This window comes from Dreissena polymorpha, chromosome 7 (genome assembly GCF_020536995.1).
Source record: "Dreissena polymorpha isolate Duluth1 chromosome 7, UMN_Dpol_1.0, whole genome shotgun sequence".
In the NCBI taxonomy this organism is placed as follows: domain Eukaryota; kingdom Metazoa; phylum Mollusca; class Bivalvia; order Myida; family Dreissenidae; genus Dreissena; species Dreissena polymorpha.
Window position 1 is genome coordinate 35,637,049 of NC_068361.1, and position 25,134 is coordinate 35,662,182.

The 25,134-nt window shown below is 35.0% G+C and overlaps 1 protein-coding gene and 1 long non-coding RNA gene across 2 annotated transcripts in view; both read left to right on the forward strand.

The window, feature by feature from the left end:
- Nucleotides 1-17,475, forward strand: part of LOC127838488 (uncharacterized) — a 113,985-nt gene extending 96,510 nt beyond the window's left edge. The window contains exons 3-5 of the long non-coding RNA XR_008029826.1: nucleotides 13,955-14,112; nucleotides 16,791-17,088; nucleotides 17,393-17,475. This is a non-coding gene — a long non-coding RNA (uncharacterized LOC127838488). The remainder of the gene's footprint in view (nucleotides 1-13,954; nucleotides 14,113-16,790; nucleotides 17,089-17,392) is intronic.
- Nucleotides 17,476-18,870: 1,395 nt separating this feature from the next.
- Nucleotides 18,871-19,654, forward strand: LOC127839625 (TNF receptor-associated factor 3-like). Its single transcript, XM_052368011.1, has one exon. The coding sequence runs from the start codon at nucleotides 18,871-18,873 to the stop codon at nucleotides 19,546-19,548; it is 678 nt and encodes a 225-aa protein (XP_052223971.1). The 3' UTR covers nucleotides 19,549-19,654.
- Nucleotides 19,655-25,134: the final 5,480 nt, after the last annotated feature.

The window sequence follows — 25,134 nt, forward strand, 5'->3', positions numbered from 1 at the left end:
TGTTGGGCGCATGGCCAAGTCTCTTAAACACTATCAATATGGCATAAAACAACATTTTTATGACCCCCTTCGAAGAAGAGGGGTTATATTGCTTTGCACATGTCGGTGGGTCGGTCAGTCTGTCGGTCGGTCGGTCCGTCCACCAGGTGGTTTCCGGATGATAACTCAAGAACGCTTAGGCCTAGGATCATGAAACTTCATAGGTACATTGATCATGACTCCCAGATGACCCCTATTGATTTTGAGGTCACTAGGTCAAAGGTCAAGGTCACTGTGACCCGAAATAGTAAAATGGTTTCCGGATGATAATTCAAGAACACTTATGCCTAGGATCATGAAACTTGATATGTAGATTGATCATGACTCGTAGATGACCCCTATTGATTTTCAGGTCACTAGGTCAAAGGTCAAGGTCACGGTGACCCGAAATAGTAAAATGGTTTCCAGATGATAACTCAAGAACGCTTATGCCTAGGATCATGAAACTAGATAGGTAGATTGACCATGACTCGCAGATGACCCCTATGTATTTTGAGGTCACTAGGTCAAAGGGCAATGTCACGGTGACCTGAAATATTAAAATGGTTTCCGGATGATAACTCAAGAACGCTTATGCCTAGGATCATGAAACTTGATTGGTAGATTGATCCTGACTCGCAGATGACCCCTATTGATTTTCAGGTCACAAGGTCAAAGGTCAAGGTCACGGTGACCCGAAATAGTAAAATGGTTGCCAGATGATAACTCAAGAACGCTTATGCCTAGGATCATGAAACTTGATAGGTAGTTTGATCATGACTGGCAGATGACCCCTATTGATTTTCAGGTCACTAGGTCAAAGGTCAAGGTCATGGTGACCCGAAATAGTAAAATGGTTTCCGGATGATAACTCAAGAACGCTTATGCCTAGGATCATGAAACTTCATAGGTACTTTGATCATGACTGGCATATGACCCCTATCGATTTTCAGGTCACTAGTTATTAAAGCATTTGCCTCTCTTTAATTCATTTAAAATCTCATTTTACAGCAGAGATTCCAAATCTGACCTGTAAATGAGCCCCATATTTACAGCCAGTGCTAGGTTACCTTTCCCCATTTGATCATTCTTAAGTATTGGTATGTAATGCTACTGCTACTGCTACTACTACTACTACTACTACTACTACTACTACTACTACTACTACTACTACTACTACTACTACTACTACTACTACTACTACTACTACTACTACTACTACTACTACTACTACTACTACTACTACTACTACTACTACTACTACACTGTAACTACAATATAGCGCGGTCAATGGGGTCCAAGCCGTGAAACAGCGTTATAACGGATCCGCGTTATAGGTTTTGAGCTCATTTACTGCAGGGCGCTATAAAAAAAACAGGTATAGAATAGCCTATAATATAGGTCATGTATATTGCCATGCTGTGTTGACTCAAACACATGCATATAAACCGAATCGTTTCGATAACAGTATACACACCGCTTTTCTTATGTGCACATTTATCCTATAATCGAATAAAATTGCAACATCACTTAAAAATAATAATCTTGAACATTAATGATGATATATGTTTAAGAAATTCGTAAACACAACCGTACGCATATATGCCATTTTCAGAAGTGTTAAGAGTACAGTGCATTATGGGGCAGAGCTTTCATTGGACGAGCGACTTTAAATTTAGATTGAATGCAATACGACTCATGTACAAAAAATTGTTTTATTGCGTCATACGCATGCAAAAAACGTGTTTCACGGGGACTTTCTGATACCGCGCGAAAATGAAAGTGAAACTCTGTTAACAATTACCGGTACACTGCGTTCACATGTAAATAAATTGTCTGCATTATTTAATTTCTTATACACAAACTGAAAGATTAAATGACATAATACTAGAATGATAATGAAATGACAGAAAAAGTTGTTTTATACAGTAGGCAGTATATTTCACAGCCGCTCATTTAATATAGTCAAACTGCAACCATATCAAAGTAAGAATGTTTCAATCGTTTTAAATTACTTTAATTGTATAACTATCCCGCTTGCACTTAACTTATGGAAATTATCGCACTGAACCGCTCTGATGAGGAATACATGTAATAAAAACTGACACGTGAGTTTTTCACACCTTTATTGACATTACAAAACAGATTAACACCAATTAGCTGTCGGTGTTGTTTAACCTTGAGGCGGTTATAATCGGTTCAACAGACGGTTGAATAAAGCAATCAACATGTGCTTGCCGCCATCTTTGAATTGTCTGAAAATACATGAAGTTGCATAATACGGATTTGAATCAGAAATCAAATGGAAGGTTGGAGAAAAAATGGGATCCAAGCACCCTCCGCGTTATATTGGATTCAGCGTTATAACGGAGCGCGTTATATTGGAGTTACAGTGTACTACTACTCCACCACCACCACCACCACCACCGCCACCGCCGCCGCCGCCGCCACCACCACCACTACCACCACCACCACCACCCGTTCACAGTGACAAAAAGCGTATTCACACAATGGCTGCTACTACAACTTATAGCCCATATAGGGGGGGCATGCATGTTTTACAAACAGCCCTTGTTCATAATTTTGACCAAAAAAAATTTCTGATACAATATACATATACAATGTAGGTATCTCTTGACACAGGAAAATCACCTATATCAACATTTTAAAGCTATAAAATGCTTAAATGGCGGTCGATTTTTCGTAAACTATATACCATTTTGTTGGGAAAGGTTGCCTCATGACGAAAAATGACCACGAACGGCTTCTTGCCAACATAAACTACAAGAAAACACTTCTCGAACTCGTAGAAATGCTAGGTCGGCTCTCGTCTGACCAAACGTTCAGTGCCGATTTTTTCAAGAGTAAAACTATCAAAATATCCCAGCTACCGAACGTAATCCACATTGGTACAATAAACAAATAGGAGTTTATCAACGTACAACTCAGATTTGTCTTTTTGTTTGCGTTATAACGTCGAAATCATTGTAAATCGGGAATTTTTTATCGGCAATTTTGAGTCTGAGCTCCATGTCGATCAGACGCTCAAGGTAAATATGGTTCTCAGTTTCAGGTATTCGGTAACTTTGAGGCGGGGAAACAGTAGTTGGATAAATAGAGTAAGGTGAAGGACGGATCATCGTACACGATTGAAATTAACATTCAAACATAACAATTATATTAGTGTTTGGTGTGGACAAAAAGACAAATCTGTGTTGTTAGTTGATCGGATCGGATCCTGCCCAAATACAACAATGGTTTCGTGTTTGTAAATAAATGTTCATCTCACTGTCCCTTCTGTGTATGTAAAGTGTTCCGACATTGGAAGATGTGTTGCGGTGGAAGTATGGGGTATATAACTGTGAATGAACCATCTTTTTCTGGGGATGGAGATTTCACAGTATGTCTGCTTCATTCTGCATCGTAGCTAGGCGCACACGCCGAAGTCTTCAATAGGAATATGTATGTCTTTTTGTATATCTGTTTGTATCTCTGTGTATCTGGTTGTTCACGCATATCTTTCTCCATATATATATATGTATATATATATATATATATATATATATATATATATATATATATAATATTTGTGGTCAAATATTTTTGGTCAAAATGATGAAAAATGTTGTTTTATGACATATTGATAGTGTTAAAGTGACTTGGCCCCGCGCCCAACACCTGTGCACCAGAAGAATCATTGTTTACATTTACAATGGTTCCCGGCCCGTAAGCGAGGCATTGGTTCCTTGCTAAGATGAAAAATAATTTTGTCGCTTCCACCGCATGTAGATTTCATGCAGACAAAATTCCAACTGTGCAAATGTCAACTTGCAACATTGCAAGATGTAAAGATACGCGATGACTAATCAAGACGTGTTTACATGCTCACAGTGGAAATCGGCAGTTCGTTAAAGTTACTGTTGCAAATTTGTATACTTTAGCATTCACCTTTGTAAAGAAGCGTTAAAGTTGTGACAAAGTTTTGTGCGTTGTGTATGTAATTTAAAAATAAAAGTAAATGTATATTTTACATTTTGAACATATAATTTTTGTATTCATTGAACAGTTTTAATTGGACAATGCACAAGATGAACATTTGAGATGTCTCCACCTTAAAAATTAACGTTGTTGAAAATCAAAACATTAAATAATTATCAAATATTGTTTATTTGAACGGATATTATTTGACATGTATGTATAATCTTTAATTGCAATATGGAACATATCAGCTGAATACTCAACACATTACAACATTTCTGGTGATAAATAATATTGGCGGTCTTTCTCTTCCATAGTTACTAATATACTCTCTGTAAATTAGGGACTGGTACTTATATCTTTAACTTTAACCCTTTCCTTGACAGCCATTTAGCCAATATAAGCCTATCCAGTTACCACCAAACCTAGCTGCCTGCTTACCAGTGGCTGATAGCCATCTGATCAATATCAGTACCCCATCTTTACAGGCATTATTGGAAAAACGCTGTTTTATAACATTCATTGCTTTTGAACCTGATCTTCTCATAAAAATTGAAATATTATTGAAAAATACTCATATGAAAGTTTTAGCTTATAAAATTTTCTTTCCTGTGGTGTAAAGTGTATGTTTCTACCTTAATTTATTGGTCAGTTATAGTCATGCAAAGTTGACCATTGTGTGTTTTACTGGGTTTCAATGCATATCTACAAATGTACCTCTTTGGAAACGCAACCCTCATTGCCTTAATAAACCTGATTTTCTCATAAAAGTTTAAATATTATTGAAAAACACTCAATATGAAAGTTTTAGCTAATAAAATTTTCTTTCCTGTAGTGTAAACTGTATGTTTCTACATTATTTTATTCATCAGTTATAGTCATGTAAAGTTGACCGTTGTGTGTTTTACTGGGTTTAAATGCAAATTTCTTTCTAGCTCATATAGAAACTTTGCGAAGTAGTGCGTTTATAATACTTATATTTTTTCAACAATCAATATATATAAAATAAATAAATAATTTTTATGCTCCCCCAAAATTTTTGGGGGGAGCATATAGTTGCCGCTTCGTCTGTCCATGTGTCTTTTCCGTCCGTGCACAATTTTTGTCCGGGCTATTTCTCAGCAATTAATGACCGGAATTCACTTAAACTTTATGGGAAGCTTCACTTCCAAAAAGAGATGTGCATATTATCAGCCGGTTCTGGTCGGATGATTTTTCACAGAGTTATGGATCTTTGAAATTTTCCATTAACTGTACATATAGTGCAATTCTTGTCCCCCCAACTACTGACTGGAATTCAATGAAGCTTTATGGGAAGCTTAACTACCTTGAGGAGATGCGCATGTTATTTGTGTCTTCTGGTTAGATGATTTATTTAGAGAGTTATGGCCCTTTGAAATTTTTAAGTTGCTAAACCATCCATCTTATTATTTTGTCCAAAGTTATGCCCCTCAAGACGTTTCCTTTTATCTGAATATATAGTGCAATATTGTGACAAAAAAAAACTTTGGGGAGCATCACCCGTCTTCGACGGTTTCTTGTTTTAAATTTTTTCACAAAATACAATTGCATGAGCTTAAACATCACACGATGATGTCTGTCATGCCACACAAAAACCAATTTCATCCTAATTATAGGCTCACCCGAGCAGATAATGCTTATAGTTGTACAGCTAATATCACAATTCTAACGTAATATTTCTAATATAATTTTATTTCAATCGTTGGGTTCTTACACCATGAAAAACATACAATTAAATATTAGACAGTATTATACATTAAACGCACAATGTTCACTATTTGATTACATTTGTTTTCCATCATCATGCAGTCCATTACAATTAATTAACTTGCCACGATTTTATCGATTTTATCGTGGAGGAGTATACCGTAGAAACCGATTAGTGTGGCTTGTATGACAAAGCCTACAAAAAGCAATAAACCACTGATATCATCGATTGATAGCGACATGGGTTATTCAAGCTCGACTGATTCACAGCGGGTCCCATCTTCAGTAAACAATTTCGGGTATAGTGATGATTTTTATAGTAATGAGAGATTGTTTGGCGAAACTAGTTTCCTCTAGCAAATTTTTTTTTTTCAAAGCAGCCATGATCGGGTTGATTTTGAGTTTAATAGTTTGTAGTTCCCCTTTTACTACATGCACGGACAGCGACAGGGAACCAAAATAAATAATTTTGGATTCTTTTGTTTTTGTCCATGTGTTCAAGAAAAATGATTAGTGGCATATTTTTCGGACTCGCAAAAGTTCAGACATTCTAATCTTGCAAAACTAATAAGGAAATCAAAGGATTTTTTTTTAATTCAAAGATAATTCATAGACTCCCCTGACACAAAAACAAGGAGTCCAAGTCTCATTTTTAAGAGTCTCGGACACCTGTTAGTGTCGAACGCTGCGTACAAGTTGAAACTGGAAAATTTTCACTAGTTGATAATCTTAAGTACACTTTGGTCTATCTAATCAAACAAACATTGCAAATAAAATGCATTACATGACGTACATTTTAAAAAATCCTGTTTTTTGTAATTTATCTATGACCAATAAAACCAATAACAATTTACTATTTCAACCACATCTTAGAGATTTTTAAAACTTCTTAATAATAAATTTTTACATAACTTTGTAAATGTATTTTGCGATATGTTTTGATAATAAACCAAGATTTACAAAAAGGTGATCACACTACTTTTTTTATTAAAAAATAGGCAACACTCACAAAATCCAATATTGCATGCCCAATGTTGGGAAAGATTTGTTGATTAATTCTTACACTGAGTTTCTATTAAAAACGCTTTAAGTATTTGATGGAATAATTATATTTTCTAACAGGTAATACAATATGACATGATAATACATAACACCAACCTGTGAAATTTAATGTACCCTTTAGTGAAATCAAATACATTTAAACATTTCTTTTCAAATGGGAACTATTAAGAATTAATAATACCCAGGTGTTGTCTTGCATGTCAAACCTAAATGAGCAGAAATAAAATAAAGAAGCCTAGTGCTTGCAAGGGTGTTGTATTTCTCTTCAAATATCACCTGTTTGACCAGCATTATTATCTGAGGCTTATGGTTGCATTCCTTCTTTCACCCTGTACAGTAGGCTCACTTCAGCTCTGTGCATGTTTGGGGTGTGATAGGTTGTGGTTTCTCAAAGCTCGCGGTTGATAAAATCAAGGACTTGTTATTATCTCTGAGGATTGAAAGGTAGATGATTTGGTAATTAATGATTATATAATTCTTTTAATGAATTATGAAGTTTTAATGATTGTGTATGATGGTGATTTAAAAGATATGGTTTATTTATAAAAAATGTTTGAGTTTTATTTCCCTGTTGACAGTACTGAAAACTTGCATAAGTTAATATTTGATTTTTTTTCATTTAAACCAAATATATTTTTGTTGATAATTACTCGCATTTATACAATAATGCAACATGATATATGCGTAAGAATAATGAACCATTCATGTGTTTTTTTGTCATATAATATTGGAGAAATAAAATTAGTTTTATTAACCAGCATGTTATGAATTTAAGGTTTCAGTTTTTATCTAACATTGGATTTTGGAAAAAGGAATAAATGGCTTTCTTCGAAAAAGTTGTGAACTTCCTTACAATATTTTGTATTGTAAAACTGTAGCTTTGATAAATGATGTAAGTCAAGAATATTTAATTTAATTTAAGGCAATTTGAAGTATAGAATACTTGGATTATAATAGTATGCATTTACAGCAGGCTGTTTGTATGAAGTACTGACGGCAAATTATTAGTGCACACATTATTTGATCTGTAATTTTTTAGGGAAATATACACAAGTGTGTGTTAATAACTTATTCATTATATCAGATTTATGAGGTACTTAAATTTAAAATGAATATATCAAAATTTGTGTAAGGCACTTAATCTCACTTAAACCAGTTTACGTATTACAATTGGAAAATATACTTAAGTGTAATCTATTAGGGAACATTGCATTTGCTGTCAGTGTAAGGGCATGTTTATTAATAAATAAACAGATTACCGGTAGGTCTGCTGCTGTAAATAGCGGGAGATCATGTAGTTGACAGACACTTCCATTATTGGGTTTTTTTTAACGTGCAAGGTTTATGATAGCTTTATCAGTAAGACAAAGAAGCAATCAGTGAGTACAAGTTAATTGTTAGAGTTTAAATTGAAGATTACACCCAAGTATTTAATCAGTGACAATATTACTGTTTACAGGCACATTTGGCCAGCTGTGAATTCAGAATGGAAAAGTGCAGTGTATGTGGAATTGAAGTGAAGTTGTCAGAAATGCAGGTATGTGGCGTCTTTTTAATTTGTCTTTACATTGTTTGCATATATTTACAATTTTAATTTGTAGAACTTAGTTTACTTCCAGACCAGTATGGATTTACCTAGAATCAGTTTGATGGTTTAAGCTTGTTCACAAACAAGATTCGTTCTCTTGAATAAAGTTTATATTGGCCCACCAAGTTTGTTTAATGTTAAATTTGTTTTAAGATCTTGGGGAAGTCTTTTAATTTGTGGTGATTTTCGAAGATTGGGGTTAGGCAGACGGACAGGCTAGCGGGAGGCTTTTACTTATCTTAACCTTAGTTTGAATTGAAATGGTTTGTGAAACTTTGAATATAGCAAGCTCAGCTTTTAAACTTAGCTTGCGATTGCATTTTGTGCCAGTCGGTTCAAGGTCAACAGTATCTCAGTTTTGACTGTGCGTTAAATACCTTATTTTGTATTCATTTTCAAACAAACTGTTTTAAAATTTAGATTAAAAGACTTTATAACATTGAATACAAATTAAAAAGCCTTTGTTTGAACTGATCAGATGAGGTGTTTTGTCAATAATGCTTGCATAATGATGGGATTAAATACTTGATTTCATGGACGGCCACATAACTTGTATGAAGGGTGTAAAGAATAATATGATACATTCATGACTTTTCTCTAGATCAATGAACACAGCTTGCATGGTAAAACTAGGCAGGGAAGGTCATACAAGTATCTTTTAATAGACAATTGCACATTGATAATACCTGAGACTTGAATGCCAATTTGGCTCCAGTTCAATTTGGCTCCACCAGTTGCATCACAGACACAGGTTTGCATCCTCATTTAATTGCTTAATTTTTGGATCAACATCAATGCTGACTATCTCCTGGTCAGTTTTTTTTCTGTCTTGGGGGGAAAAGGCCTGGCCTTTTTTGGGTGAGAAAACAATAGTGCGGAAAGTCATATTTATGATAAAATATAAGGTCTTATTGGCACTTTTGGGGAAATATTAACAATTATAAAAATACACACTTAAGTGTTATGTTTTTTAAGTATTTAACTGAGTTAAAATTTAACATCCTGTAGCGTTTTCGTTGTTTTTTGTGTTTTGGTTGCCACTTACAAAAACACAGTGCAATTAAATTGGTTCCTATTCATATGCATTGTATATGAAAAAAAAAGAATGATAATGGATACCATTGTGTAACATCAACATCACACGCAGTGACTTACCATGCTGTTGTACGATTTAAATTACAGAAGACGCTTGGATGAAACAAAATTGAAGAAATCAAGTACATTGTTGATCATTTAAGGTCCTTTATTGATATGTTTTCTCTGACTTGGGGAAACTTTTACCCTGGTTTCAAGAAAAATGGTCATAAATGGGATTGGGAAGGGAACCGTTTTCTGGTACCAACTTTATATAGAGGAAAAATGCTTCGCAAAAATTTCAAAATCATCCTTCCAAATAAGATCAGTATTTGTTTATATTGCAAATGTCAGTCCATTAAAATTCATCAGTATTTACAACAAACAGTTTTATACAGTAAATCTTGTATTTAGAGACCACTAAAGGGAGTAACCAAAAGTGGTCTCTTAATAAAATGGTCTTTAAATAAAAAAAGGCCATTTGGGATGAATGCGGACCTTTGATTTTAAATCCAGATATCGGATTATCTCCTTTTGACACAGCTATTTCAGCTTTTGTAATCAAATGAATCTAAATATAAATAAAATGAAGAAAACAATTTTTTACTTCAAATAAGTTGTATTTGTTCTCTCTAACTCTAAATACAATGTAATTGGTTTGCACGGAGAATGGGTTTTTCCGACTCCAAACTCATTCGCGATTAAATTTACGTGCACTTTTACTCTTCGACACTTCCAATACCCGAATTTTCTCATTTAACGTTAATACTTTCCGTTTTGACATTTTAATTTCTGCATGTAAGCCTATATATATCTGACTCGATTATGGTACATAGGAAAATAAATAAAACACCTTGATTGAAAACCAAATTTGCTAACACAAACTAATTAGCATGATAACAATTACATTTTTTAATAAACAGATTTCGCTACATGTTACCAATTAATAGTTTATTTTTTACACCTCTGGAGAACACTGTGAAAATGTTTGTCGCGTCGGCGCATTGTTTCTGCAATAAAATTGGCGATCAAATTTGTCACTTAACGTTCCAGATAATAAACTCTTTAACCCGTAGACTGTTGGCAATACCTCAATGTATTATTTGACACCAAAAATTGATACGCAGTCAGCATTAACACCGGTCAGAACCGGTCATCGAGACAAAGGAAAATGGCTGGTGTGAAATCAAAACGAAGGTGTAATCGTTCATGTTATCGGCTTAGATAAACAATTAACACTGATTTGTCCCTGAACGGTCAACAGATTTACCACTTTAACGTTGAAGTGGACGGTTGCTCAATTCAAGACTTGGGCATCAAAATACACTAAAATCAGCGGTCGCTGGTCGCGTAAGACAAAAGTCGCTTAATACAATATGAAAATATAGTTAAAACGCTCGGGCGGGATTTAAAGTGGTCACATAAGACAAAAATCGCTTAATTCAAGTGGTCGCAAGCACAAGATTGACTGTATTACAAGTATAGACAGAATATATCAAACAAAAGTCAGCAACATGAAAATACAGTTTTGTGTGAAAAAATCTGCAAAATAATGTCAGGTTTATGTCTTATTCTACACATAATTCACTGTTATAATGATTGTCATTACATGCAGCTTTAACAAACTGGCCAATTTTTAAAGAAATACACATAGGTCCCTATTCAACAAGACATGGTGGGATCAGTATTTGAACACGATATATCATGACATGTAGTGTTCAATAATATAACAGCATATAAAGGGAAATAAGTCAGATTACTGGTGGAGATTTGTTATGCAAATTAACTCCCCTGCAATATTCATTAAATATCTGTTTATCAATGTGGACCTCTCACAGCATATAAGTCAGTGTACTTGATTAAAAATATGAAAAACTGATATTACAAATATAAGATGGTCTATTAAGGATGGATATTGAATCTGTGAAGAAAATTGGAAGTAGATCCTTTAATTAAGGCTCAGTTTTTGTACACAATACCAGCCATAATTCTACCTTACTTTAGGTGAAGCACAATTCTTGAAATAAATCAAAGGGACTTGATAACATGATGAGTTTGTCTTATGTCTTAAAATTGTAATTTAATATATTTTACAACATACCAAGGTGCTTTAGTAAACACCTCATTAATTTATTGAATAGTCTGAAATTATAATTAAAACAAGAGCTTGTCACAGTAGTGCCAAATCCCCGATGAAATGTGTTTGCTTGTATGACAACATTTGTTTTAGAGAGTAGAATAATATTTGTAAAACAAATAAAGGGAGATAATTCATAATGCTCCGGACAAAAATATACTTTGAAATTAAATAAAGGGATATAATTCAAACACTAAGGTAGATAGAGTTATGGTTCTTAGTCACTGCACTTCACCTACTTGCCATCTGTTTAAGTTTCAAGTAAATCCCTTCAGTAGATTTAGAGTTAAGCTCTGGACAAAAATTTACTTTAATATTATATAAAAGGGGAGATAATTAAAAAAAACTAAGGTAGGTAGAGTTATGTTTCTTGGTCACTGCAGTTCTCCTAGTTGCCATATGTTTATATTTCAAGTTTCAAGTAAATCCCTATAGTAGATTTAGAGTTATGCTCCGGACAAAATTTACTTTAAAGTTATATAAAAGGGGAGATAATTCAAAAAATAAGGTAGATAGAGTTATGGTTCTTAGTCACTGCACTTTTCCTACTTGCCATCTGTTTATATTTCAAGTTTCAAGTAAATCCCTTCTGTAGATTTAGAGTTATGCTCCGGACAAAAATTTACTTTAAAATTATATAAAAGGGGAGATAATTCAAAAACTAAGGTAGATAGAGTTGTGGTTCTTGGTCACTGCACTTCTCCTAGTAGCCATCTGTTTATATTTCAAGTTTCAAGTAAATCCATTCAGTAGATTTAGAGTTATGCGCCGGACAAAAATTTACTTTAAAATTATAAAAAGGGGAGATAATTAAAAAAATAAGGTAGATATAGTTGTGGTTCTTGGTCACTGCACTTTTCCTAGTTGCCATCTGTTTATATTTCAAGTTTCAAGTAAATCCCTTTTAGTATATTTAGAGTTATGCTCTGGACAAAAATTTACTTTAAAGTTATATAAAAGGGGAGATAATTCAAAAACTAAGGTAGATAGAGTTATGGTTCTTGGTCACTGCACTTCTCCTAGTTGCCATCTGTTTATATTCAAAGTTTAAAGTAAATCCATTGAATAGATTTGGAGTTATGCTCTGGACAAAGTTTCAGCCGGACGGACGGACAGATGGACAGGACCAATTACTATATCCCCGCCAAAATTTGTTTCGGCGGGGATAATAAGCAGAAAAAAATACAGAAATTGCCTTCATGGGAATTTGAAACCTGTACCCTTGGGTACCATAATTATTCTAACTTGTTACCACTTGGGTATTGATGCTAATAACAAAATAATGCTTTTACACAAGTACAAGTGTGTACAGGCATAGTAAATTGCTACAAAACTTAATGGAAATAGTTGTAATTTGGAACTTGGGGAAAACTTTTTTTTTCTAAATTTTTAATGTGGTAAAAATATAAAGTAGCTTAATTCATGGGGTAATTTATTGTCTTTCAAACTTAAGTGACCGCAAATCTTTGTGATTGTTAGAGTTCTGCATTATATTGCTGTAGTTTCTTTTTATAAGCCTATTTAAAGGGGCCTTTTCACATTTTGGTAAATTGACAAAATTTAACAAAAAATTGTTTCAGATTCACAAATTTTTCGTTGTAGTTATGAAATTTGTGAGGAAACAGTAATACTGAACATTTACCATGCTCTAAAATATCCATTATATGCATCTTTTGATAACCGGAAAATTATGAAGCGTTTCAACACGAAACAATTGAATAATATGGAGAGTTCTGTAGTTGTTGTTATATTTTGTAATACTACAAGGATTGCTTATATAAAGTATAAAATACATCACTCATTGTATGAGAACGGATGGCCGAGTGGTTTAAGCATAAGACTTTTACTCCAGGGGTCAGTGGTTAGAGCCCAGTTGAGGGTTATTTTATGTCCCCCACTATAGTAGTGGCGGACATATTGTTTTTGCCCTGTCTGTTGGCCTGTTGGTCTGTCTGTTGGTCTGTCTGTTTGCGCCAACTTTAACATTTTGCAATAACTTTTGCTATATTGAAGATAGCAACTTCATATTTGGCATGCATGTGTATCTCATGAAGCTGCACATTTTGAGTGGTGAAAGGTCAAGGTCATCCTTCAAGGTCAGAGGTCAAATATATGTGGCCAAAATCGCTCATTTTATGAATACTTTTGCAATATTGATGATAGCAACTTGATATTTGGCATGCATGTGTATCTCATGGAGCTGTACATTTTGAGTGGTGAAAGGTCAAGGTCATCCTTCAAGGTCAGAGGTTAAATAAATGTGGCCCAAATCGCTTATTTTATAAATACTTTTGCAATATTGAAGATAGCAACTTGATATTTGGCATGCATGTGCATGTCATGGAGCTGCGCATTTTGAGTGGTGAAAGGTCAAGGTCAAGGTCATCCTTCAAGGTCAGAGATCAAATATATGTGGCCCAAATCGCTTATTTTATGAATACTTTTGCAATATTGAAGATAGCAACTTGATATTTGGCATGCATGTGTATCTCATGGAGCTGCACATTTTGAGTGGTGAAAGGTCAAGGTCAAGGTCATCCTTCACAATGTCAAGGTCATCCTACAAGGTCAAACATCATATAGGGGGACATTGTGTTTCACAAACACATCTTGTTTTTCTTTCTTTAATTTTATTCTAGTTTTTTAGCTCGGCTGTTTTCCGAGAAAACCTGAGGTATTGTCATAGCCAGCTTCTCATGTCGTGTTGTCCCCGTCGTGCTAAAACCTTAACATTTTGTTAACCTTTTGAACATTGGCTCTAAAATCAAAGTGCTTCCAACTACAACTTTGAAACTTCATATGTAGATGCACCTTGATGAGTTCTACACGCCACACCCATTTTTGGGTCACTAGGTCAAGGTCACTGTGACCTCTTAAAAAAAATTAATTCTTACAAGCTTTCATTTATTCAAAACTGCACCGCAGCCAAGCGTTGGCACCTGTTATGCCGTGCTCTTGTTTAACTGGAGCTTTTTAGATGCAATGTTTACATTTATCAATATAAAGCATTTAATGAAAAACTTCAATACATGCCAAAATCTGTGAAAGGGCCCCTTTAAAGAGAGGCTGCATTATATCAGGACCAAGAGTTTTTTTTTCCAACACTACTGATTAACTTGCATGTCTAGCAACATTTCTGAACTGCGATGAATTTTTGCTAAAATGGTATACTGTTTACTGAAAGACATAACATTTTGGGCTGCCCTTGTGTTGTGTGGATAAACTTGAGTACCCACAGGACCCCTCCCCCCCCCCCCCCCCATTTTCAGTTTTCAGTACGGCCAGCCAAAGTCACATGTGCTGGGACTTGGGACTTTGTTCCAACTGCCATGTCTGTGTAGTTGATTATAAGTTATAACACACGTTTATTCCCAGAAATCTTGTATAGAGATCATGCTTGACATTGCATATGGGTTTGGTGAGATCACAGTTGTGAACTCCAGAACAGAGTAACTTGCAGTCTGTTCAGGTTTTATGCTGTTTGCTGCTCATCAGTATCGAAGGGTTGGAAATGAAGCCTTTTAAACTTGAATATAGTTAGAAAAGTCTTCAATTAAATTTAACTTTCTAAGTGACTACATATGCGTCAAAATACGTATCTAAGTGGTACATGTACTTTTTCTAGATGGAAGCCCACCAAGCAAGCCATAGGATCATCATGTGCCCAGCCTGCCCCCAAGGCACTGCAGTAAGTTTTTTTAAGAAAGCTATCATCAATGTATTTGAGCCATGCTCTTGGACAACGTGGCTTAAAGCATGTGCATAAAGTGCAGTCCATACAGGCTAATAAGGGACGACACTACATGTTTTTATGGAAATTTCTATGAAAGTCTCTTGTTAACGAAAATACAGTGCAGACGTAAAGTGTTGTCCCTGGGTAGCCTGCGTTGACTGCACATACATATCTGGGAAAACACTTTATGCACATGCATTAAGCCCCATTTTCTGAGAGCATGTGTCATTTATTTAAGAGGGTAATTGTATAGAAATATTGAGAAATAAATTAAGCCACTTCAGTCTTCAGGCCATTATTAAGACAGTAGAACACAAAGAAATTTAATGCATGAAATCATATTTTTTTTTTTCAAAACTGAAAGTTCTCAAACATTTGAGTACATGTAGGTTAGATACTATGTTTGTAATATGGACTTATTAAATAGCCATCTAAAATGAATTTATGCATCTTGGGACCAAAAACTTGAGAATAAGCTCACTGTGACCATCACAAAGTGCTCATGGTGTGCAAACAGGGTCGCCCTATGTCCGTTAGTTGTCATGTGTTGTCTGTCAACAAGGTTTATCTGTAAGCCACATATTTAGCTAATCTATGCACAATTGTGAGCTTTTGACATCATCTGTCATGCGTCATCACCATTTACGTGGTCAGTTCTCTAGAGGCCACATTTATTGCCCAATCTTCAGGAAATTTGATCACAACATTTGTCTCAATGATATCTTGGCAGAGTTTGAAAATGGGTTGAATGGGTTAAAACAAGGGCACTAGAACAAAATGAAAGAAAAAGCTAACACTTCAGAAGTCATCTTCATAAAATTTGCTCAGAATATTTGTTCTGTTATCATGGCTAAATTACAAAATGGTACCAGTCTGTTGAAGAACTCAGCCAAAATGGGCTGTTTTACTAAAATGACTATATTAAAACCTTGTTACTACTCTAGAGGTTATTTATTGCCCTATCTTCATGAGTTTGAAACTGTGTAACATCTAGGCAGATTAAAGAAAAGCTTGCAAATACTCTAGAGGTCTCATTTATTGCCCATTTGTCATAAAAGTTAGACAGAACTTTTGTACCAATAACATTGTAAGTTCAAAACTGGTTCACTATCAAAAACTAGGTCAAATTCAAGAAAAAAAATCTGTTTCACATTCAAGAAGCCAGATTGACTTGAAACTTGGTAAGAATATTTGTATTAATGATACATAAGACAAGTAAAAAACACGGTTTCCAGTCCGTCTAATAAACTTTGACGCCAAGGGACGGGGCAGTTTGTTTTTTATGTCCCCCACTATAGTAGTGGGGGACATATTGTTTTTTCCCTGTCTGTCTGTTGGTCTGTCTGTTGGTCTGTCTGTTGGTCTGTTTGCCCCAACTTTAACATTTTGCAATAACTTTTGCTATATTGAAGCAACTTCATGTTTGGCATGCATGTGTATCTCATGGAGCTGCACATTTTGAGTGGTGAAAGGTCAAGGTCATCCTTCAAGGTCAGAGGTCAAATATATGTGGCCCAAATCGCTTATTTTATAAATACTTTTGCAATATTGAAGATAGCAACTTGATATTTGGCATGCATGTGCATCTCATGGAGCTGCACATTTTGAGTGGTGAAAGGTCAAGGTCAAGGTCATCCTTCAAGGTCAGAGGTCAAATATATGTGGCCCAAATCGCTTATTTTATGAATACTTTTGCAATATTGAATATAGCAACTTGATATTTGGCATGCATGTGTATCTCATGGAGCTGCACATTTTGAGTGGTGAAGGGTCAAGGTCAAGGTCATCCTTCAAGGTCAGAGGTCAAATATATGTGGCCCAAATCGCTTATTTTATAAATACTTTTGCAATATTGAAGATAGCAACTTGATATTTGGCATGCATGTGCATCTCATGGAGCTGCACATTTTGAGTGGTGAAAGGTCAAGGTCATCCTTCAAGGTCAGAGGTCAAATATATGTGGCCCAAATCGCTTATTTTATGAATACTTTTGCAATATTGAATATAGCAACTTGATATTTGGCATGCATGTGTATCTCATGGAGCTGCGCATTTTGAGTGGTGAAAGGTCAAGGTCAAGGTCATCCTTCACAAGGTCAAGGTCATCCTTCAAAGTCAAACGTCATATAGGGGGACATTGTGTTTCACAAACGCATCTTGTTTTACAATGCTATAGTGAAACCTTCTAGGTACAAAAGCAAGGTCAGAAGACAGAGTTATTAAACAAAACATCTCAAAAGCTGCTAGTGAACAGTTCTTATGTGAGCGACATAGGGCCTTTTGTCTCTCCTGGTCTTACAATCTTGATGATATTTAGTCAGAATGTTTGTGTAGCCCCAGTTGGAATCGGAGTCATGTGCAATCAAAATATAGGCCACCAGGTCAAACGTTAGAAATTCCTTGTTACCACTGTAGAGGCCACATTTATGACTCAAGCTTAAACTGAATCTGAAACTTTGTTGAAAATTGTATCTTGATTACATCTTGACTGAGCTTGAATGCCTCAAAACTAGATCACTAGGTCAAATGATAGAAAAATATTGTTGATATTCTTGATAAAACTTGGTTGGAATATTTATCTTGGCTTAGTCACAAAGTCAAATATTAGAAAAACCTTGTTTCCACTTTAGAAGTCATGTTTATAAATCTTTAAGATACTTGGTCAGAATGGTAATCTTAATACTATCAAGTCCCAATCTGGGTCATGTGTATCCAAAATACAGGTCATCATTGTGAATCCTAAAAAAAGTGTAATCTCCCAGAAAGAGCAATTTATTACTCAATCTCAATGCAGCTTTGTGACAATATTTATCTTGAAAATATTTAGACCATATTTAAATTTGGGTAAGATGTCTCAAAACTTAGGTAAACATGTGAAGTCTTTTACAATTGATATCCCTTGATCTCAGGTGTGCAATTCAAGACCATCATGGTCCTCTTGTTGTTCTAATTTCACCTAAAACACCAAGTATGGAATGCATTATATTTGTATATTTGTAGAATGTAGATACCTCAATCTTTTATAAGACAATGTATTTAAAAGATGGAATGACAAATGAAAGTTACAATTAAACTTGTTCAATTATACAAATATGTACATTTCTGTTTAGATTGATCCACAAAAATAATTGACTAGACATCTGAAAAATAACATCAAAATTCATGGATGTTCTGATAAGTTACTGGTTGCTTCATAAACATATGTTCGCATTTCACTAAGGCTCCCGTAGTAAGTAAATCCATTGATTCAATGATTCTGTAATAATTTTTCAGGTTGATTTAGTGGCAATGCAGGACCATTTTAATAGAGAGAGGCACAGTATGCACGTTCTTAGTGCTCTTTACACTGGGACAATACAAATAAGTAAATTAAAGACTGATATTGTTATTATGAAGAAGGAAATTTTCAAAATAATCCGGGAATTAGGGATTAAAATCCAGGGCTTAAGTTCTAGTGAACTGAATCGTGACCAACTAATCTGCCAACTTTTCGAACAGTTGGAACAAACTGTAAACAGTGATGTTGACAGCAAGCTGGACACATGTGAGACAATGGCACTTACTCTTTGCAACAACCTGGAAAGGGTTTCTGACAAACATGTCGAACTGGTGAATCGCTGCAGAAACATGGAAGATGAGATTGACTCTAGTGTGCTAAGGATTAATGCTTTGGAGCACATGTTGAGAGTTAGAGAGGAAATGATTATTGATTTAGAGCAGAAATGGATGGACAATAGTCCCTTGGTGAGCTATAATGGGGTATTCATATGGAAGTTCACAGACTTCTCACGAAAGCAACAAGAAGCACAAGGAAGAAACGTTAGCCACTATTCCACACCATTCTTTACAAGCCCATTTGGCTATAAAATGTGTGCTAGACTGTACCCGAACGGAGACGGAATGGGCAAAGGCACACACATGTCCTTATTTTTTGTTGTAATGAAGGGGGAGTATGATGCCTTGCAGGAATGGCCCTTTAAACAGCGAGTTACGTTTTGCCTTCTGAACCAAGAAAGGGGAAGCCATGTTGTTGATTCCTTCCAACCTGACCCAACCAGTTCATCCTTCCTCCGCCCACAGAACAATATGAATGTTGCCTCCGGATGCCCTCTGTTTGTGAGACTGGATGCGCTTGTGAGCCCTGACAATGGACTGTTAAAAGACGATACCATCCTCTTGAAGATTATTGTGGATCGGAAGGACCTCCATGACCCTGGATCTCCGAATTAAACTACAGTCCAACCTGCCCGAGCGACCGCCTGCGAATAGCAACCACCTGTCTATAACGACCACATCGATTTCCCCCCGAACAATTTCACTATATATTTTACCTGCAAATAACACCCGCATGCAAACAACAACCAGCGACCGCCATTTTACATTCCCAAAGTTTTTATTGGCAGGTTGGACTGTAGTATTTTCCCCAGACCGTTTTTGCGTGGTGCTGCGCCACACCGCCTTTCTTAAGCGCCATGCTGCCCTTTTCAAAGGCAAAAGCTGCCACGCGCCCTTATTGATAACATCTTAATTGCCTCTTGACCAAACTTCTAAGCCAACTAGTAGGGCTGCAACGAATCCAAAAAAATTGTTCGGACCCGAATCTGAATCCAAATAAGGTTTCTTCGGATTTTTTTCGGATCCGGATCCCTCAGATAAGAGAAAATTAGAAATTCTGTCTAAATTGAAGAAATCAATGTTTTAGAAGTATAATTTGACTACAAAACATTAAACATTTATTAACAAAAAACATAACAAATTTCTCGTTTATTGTAGCAATGTCAGAAGAAAACGAAACCTCAGCAGTTATTCACTTAATAGTTTGCTCGTTAACATACACTTTTCACTGTTCATGCAGTTTGTTTTCACAAAAATTAACATATCAACATTGTCCGGGTCCAGGCAAGCCCTATGAGCACTGACAAGGTCTCCTGCTGTGGAGAAGATTCTCTCACTGGGAATTGAGGTTACTTGCATCACAAGATAGCATTTAAACTTAGTATATGACGAAAGATGCTTTCAAAAAATACATGATGCAGGAACACAATTTGACAGGTCGCAAAATTATGCAAAATTTACCTGAATAACATTCCAGCCACACTGGATCCACTACCATTGTTTTTAATACATCGCAGAAAGACAATAAGGATTGAAAACTTACTTATTGCCATTAGGAATTGCATTTGTAATGTGTAAATCCTCCATGATTTTGAATTAGTTTTGTTTCAGTGATCATTACGGTATGTCCAATGACACTCTTAGACAATAAAAGCCGAAGGATCTCGAATGATCTGCTATTTGACTGTCGCACGTCAATAAATATAGACTATTATACGTATCTTTTATCTTTTAAACAGAACCAGTCTGTATAAAAACAATACACGAAAACAGTGCTAGGTTACATACAACTATGAAAATAAAAATATTTGGAACCGAAATTTCCAGGGGTGGATCCGTACCCGCGAATCTGAAGTTGGATCCGATATCATCGGATATTTCGGGTACCCGTTGCAGCCCTACCAACTAGTATCAGAGTATGGCCCCAGGGCAGCGAAGATTCGCGCAGTTGTGAATTAGTCATGTGTGAATAACCCAGTCTCATTATCTATCGATAAATTTCAGTGGCTTTGTTATTCCAAGCACACTTTACCGGTAATCGATTTGTAATGTGTGCTCATCCACGGTAAAATTGTGGACAGTTACTTCGGAGACTTCTGATGAAAACTTCAAGGTAATCCTTGTGGAAATTGTGCATTTTATGCAAAGTACAGTAACATCAAAACATTTATTTCTAGGCGTAATTTAATTTTAAAAAAACATAAACACGTTTGATCTTTTTCGTTATGGTCTTTTAGATGATTAATTGTTTAAACAATTACTGTACCGTTTACTAATTAAACAAAATGTGAATCGTGAATAAGGCAGACATATATATGATTTAACGTTGCTACGCGCACCTGTAGCTTACATCATTTTAACAAAATGGCGGACAATACAGAAAAAAAACGTATGTCACAGAAACGAGTGTTAGCAAATTGTTAGCATTCAGTTTACTCGCAAAGTTAAAACATCTGACAAGATATCTTTAGAAAATGGGATAAGACAAGCATGGTTTCATTTATATGTTAGTGTCTGTGTATAATCAGATTCCTATGCATATATTGTTTTATTATGTTTGTCATGTGGTACAGTTTACTGAAACAGCATGTAACTTAAATGGAAGACATTAAAAGGTTAATATATTTATGTTAATTAAAGTAAGTTAAATACGTCAATTACCATTAGATGTGCTTGTTTAAATTTTTTGTTTTTACCATAACTGTCTCTGATGCGATTTATTGTTTCTCCCCAAAGCAGGTAATGACGGAACGTTTTTGCCCTTTTTTGCCTAAACTGCACATTAAAATGCCCTTTTTTTCAAGTAATGCACCATGCCAGGGCCCCTTTGCTCTCCTGGGAAAAACACTATAAATTGAATATAATTGTTGAGATTAATTTTTTGCTAAGAATTGATGTATTTCCAGATAGATCTATCAAGCATTAGTATGTTAGGGCACAGAGGATGTTTAATCAAGCAGAAATAGAGAAATAAATCCCGAGTACCTTCATGGATTTTCAGGTATAAATTATTTATCTTAGCACAAGTGAAGATCTATATCACAAGAGGAAAGGTTATATTAATTTTATGAATTTATTTTCAATTCTTGTCGGAAGTGAAAGCATAGCAGAAAGTCGGATGCAAAAATCCAATCCCTAAATTCTAGATCTAATTTAAAGGTCCAAGACCAAATAATTGCCTTGCTTAGAGCATAAAATTATTTTCTTGCATGCAGAGACCCTATTGAATATTATTTGTCAAGATATTTGGTGTGATATATTAGAATGGCACTAATCACCTTCGGTTACAATTGAAAGATTTTTAGTAGAGGTTGTTACATAAGGATCATAAAACCGTCGAAACAGGGATTTCATACAAGAATATTTTATGTTATTTTGACATCTATTTTTTAAAACCCTTGTGAATCCCATGACATCATGTCAATCTCGGTATCTTTTGCTATAATATGTAGAGAACAAAGGGATAAATTTGTTAGAAATAATGTACAAATAATATTATATGTCCGATTAAATAATGCATAAATTTCTCATAATATTTTATTTCAAACATTCCACATCAGAACTTCTGTTACTGACCCTCATAATAATGTACCAATTATGGTTTGTATAGGACTATGATATAGTTGCGGCGATTTTAATACATTTGTTAGTGTGTTGACAGTTGCTCTCCTCCAGTGATGAAAAGACTTCTGAAATTTCATACTATTGAGGTATTGCACATATTGCAGGGGCTCGCCCATTAGATCTGTTTGCCCATCTGCGTACTTCACTTAATTGGGCATCAAACATACCATTGTTTTGTAATAACTATTCACATTGTCATGTGAAATGTGCTTTTTTTGGTATGTAATAAGGATCAGTAATACAATCGCTGTGCAATAAAAGCATTTCATAGAAAGTTTGAAAGGTGATGCTTCATCAAACATGCAAACAGTTTCACGTGCAAATTGAAATCGTATTTCACATGCTTAATATGAAGTTTGATAGTTTGTAGTTGTAATGCAATATGAACTATGGCAGCATCTAGAAATCATTTTTTCACGATAACACGTGTGATCAGTTTAAAAAATAAATAAATAACCAAAAGCAAAACATGTTTGACATGGCTAGTCTTGATACCAGGGATATAATTTGAATAATATTGGTCAATGACAATTTGTGCTAATTGGTACAATTTTCATAATGTAACAACATAATGCACTCTTCATAAAACATGTGACCATCAAAAAGGCTTTATTTTCTCCTGGGCAATAATTTAACAAGAAACCATCGGAGACGGGTGATGCTCCCCAAAGTTTTTTTTTGTCACAATATTGCACTATATATTCAGATTAAAGGAAACGTCTTGAGGGGCATAGCTTTGGACAAAATAATACGATGGATGGTTTAGCAACTTAAAAATTTCAAAGGGCCATAACTCATCTAACCAGAACCCACTAATAACATGCGCATCTCCTCAAGGTTGTTAAGCTTCCCATAAAGCTTCATTGAAGTCCAGTCAGTAGTTGGAGATAAATAGCCCGGACAAGAATTGCACTATAGGTACAGTTTATAGAAAATTTCAAAGGGCCATAACTCTGTGAAAAATCATCCGACCAGAACTGGCTGATAATATGCACAACTCCTGTTGGTAGTGAAGCTTCCCATAAAGTTTCATTGAATTCCCGTGATAAATTGTTGAGAAATAGCTCGGACAAAAATTGCACTATATGTACAATGGAAAATTTCAAAGGGCCATAACTCTATGAAAATCATCCAACCAGAAAGGGCTGTTAATATGCACATCTCCTCTTGGTAGTGAAGCTTCCCATAAAGTTTCATTGAATTCCGGTCATTAGTTGGGGAGAAATAGCCCGGACAAGAATTGCACGATATGTACAGTAAATGGAAAATTTCAAAGGACCATAACTCTGTGAAAAATCATCCGATCAGAAGCCGCTGATAATATGCACGCACATCTCCTCTTGGTAGTGAAGCTTCCCATAAAGTTTAATTGAATTCCGGTCATTAGTTGCCGAGAAATAGCCCGGACAAAAATTGCACTATATGTACAGTTAATGGAAAATTTCAAAGGGCCATAACTCTGTGAAAAATCATCCGACCAGAACCCGCTGATAATTTGCACATCCCCTCTTGGTAATGAAGCTTCCCATAAAGTTTGATTGAATTCCGGTCATTAGTTGCTGAGAAATAGCCCAGACAAAATTGTGCACGGACGGACAGACGAAGCGGCGACTATATGTTTCCCCCAAAAATTTTTTGGGGGGAGCATAATAAATCTTTATGTTGTAACTTACCAAAAACTTAACCTCTTAGCCCTCTGGTTGGAAGCAAAATACTTTTAAGTCATATTTGCATTTAAGTCTTTATAAATTAAGAGATTTAAGTATAACATTTGTTTTTGTCACAAGTACATAAAGATGCAAAAGCTAAGCTTTGTCATGATTATTCCTTTTTAATTGAAGAAATTTAAGTTAAGAAAAAGTATCATTTATGTAAGAACTAAAACTATTTTTCATTTTATTCTTTGAGATTATTTCGCCTGTGTTCATTTCCAATCTAGTCAATGATACTTGTATACTGTTTACAACATTTTTTGAATAATTTCTATGTACCTTCCTTTTTATTGCAGTATTTGTCTCAACATAAACAAAAAAGTAAAATGTATTGTAAGACTACTTTTGCATGCTTTGTTCTAAAAATATATGTCAACATTTGAATATTTTCTAAATAAAGTTTCCACAGAAATTATCATTTTATGTCAAAGTGTGATAATTAAGGCCAATGAAGATTTCAGCTGTTTTTAGCACTCTACATTATACATCAATTTGACATTGCATGGATGAACTGAGCTTACATGTAGTGCAATATTAAATAGTGTACCTAAATGTTATTAAATTGATACCGGTTGCAAGTTTTGGTTCAATTTGCATGTTTACACAGATCTTCTGTTGTTTTAACATGTTTATTCAATGTTTGTTTTATTCAAGATTTATTTTAAAATATTGATGACTTTACATCTTTATAAGCCTGGTGCACATGTTCAGATTATGATGAATATTTTAACCCATTTATGCCAAGTGGACTCTCCCATCCTTCTAAATTGGATCAATTTTTATTCCAAAATTAGGGGTGTCAAGTATATTTATTTCTATATTTAGAATATTTCATAAAGAAATTCATTTAAGCAAACAGCGCAGA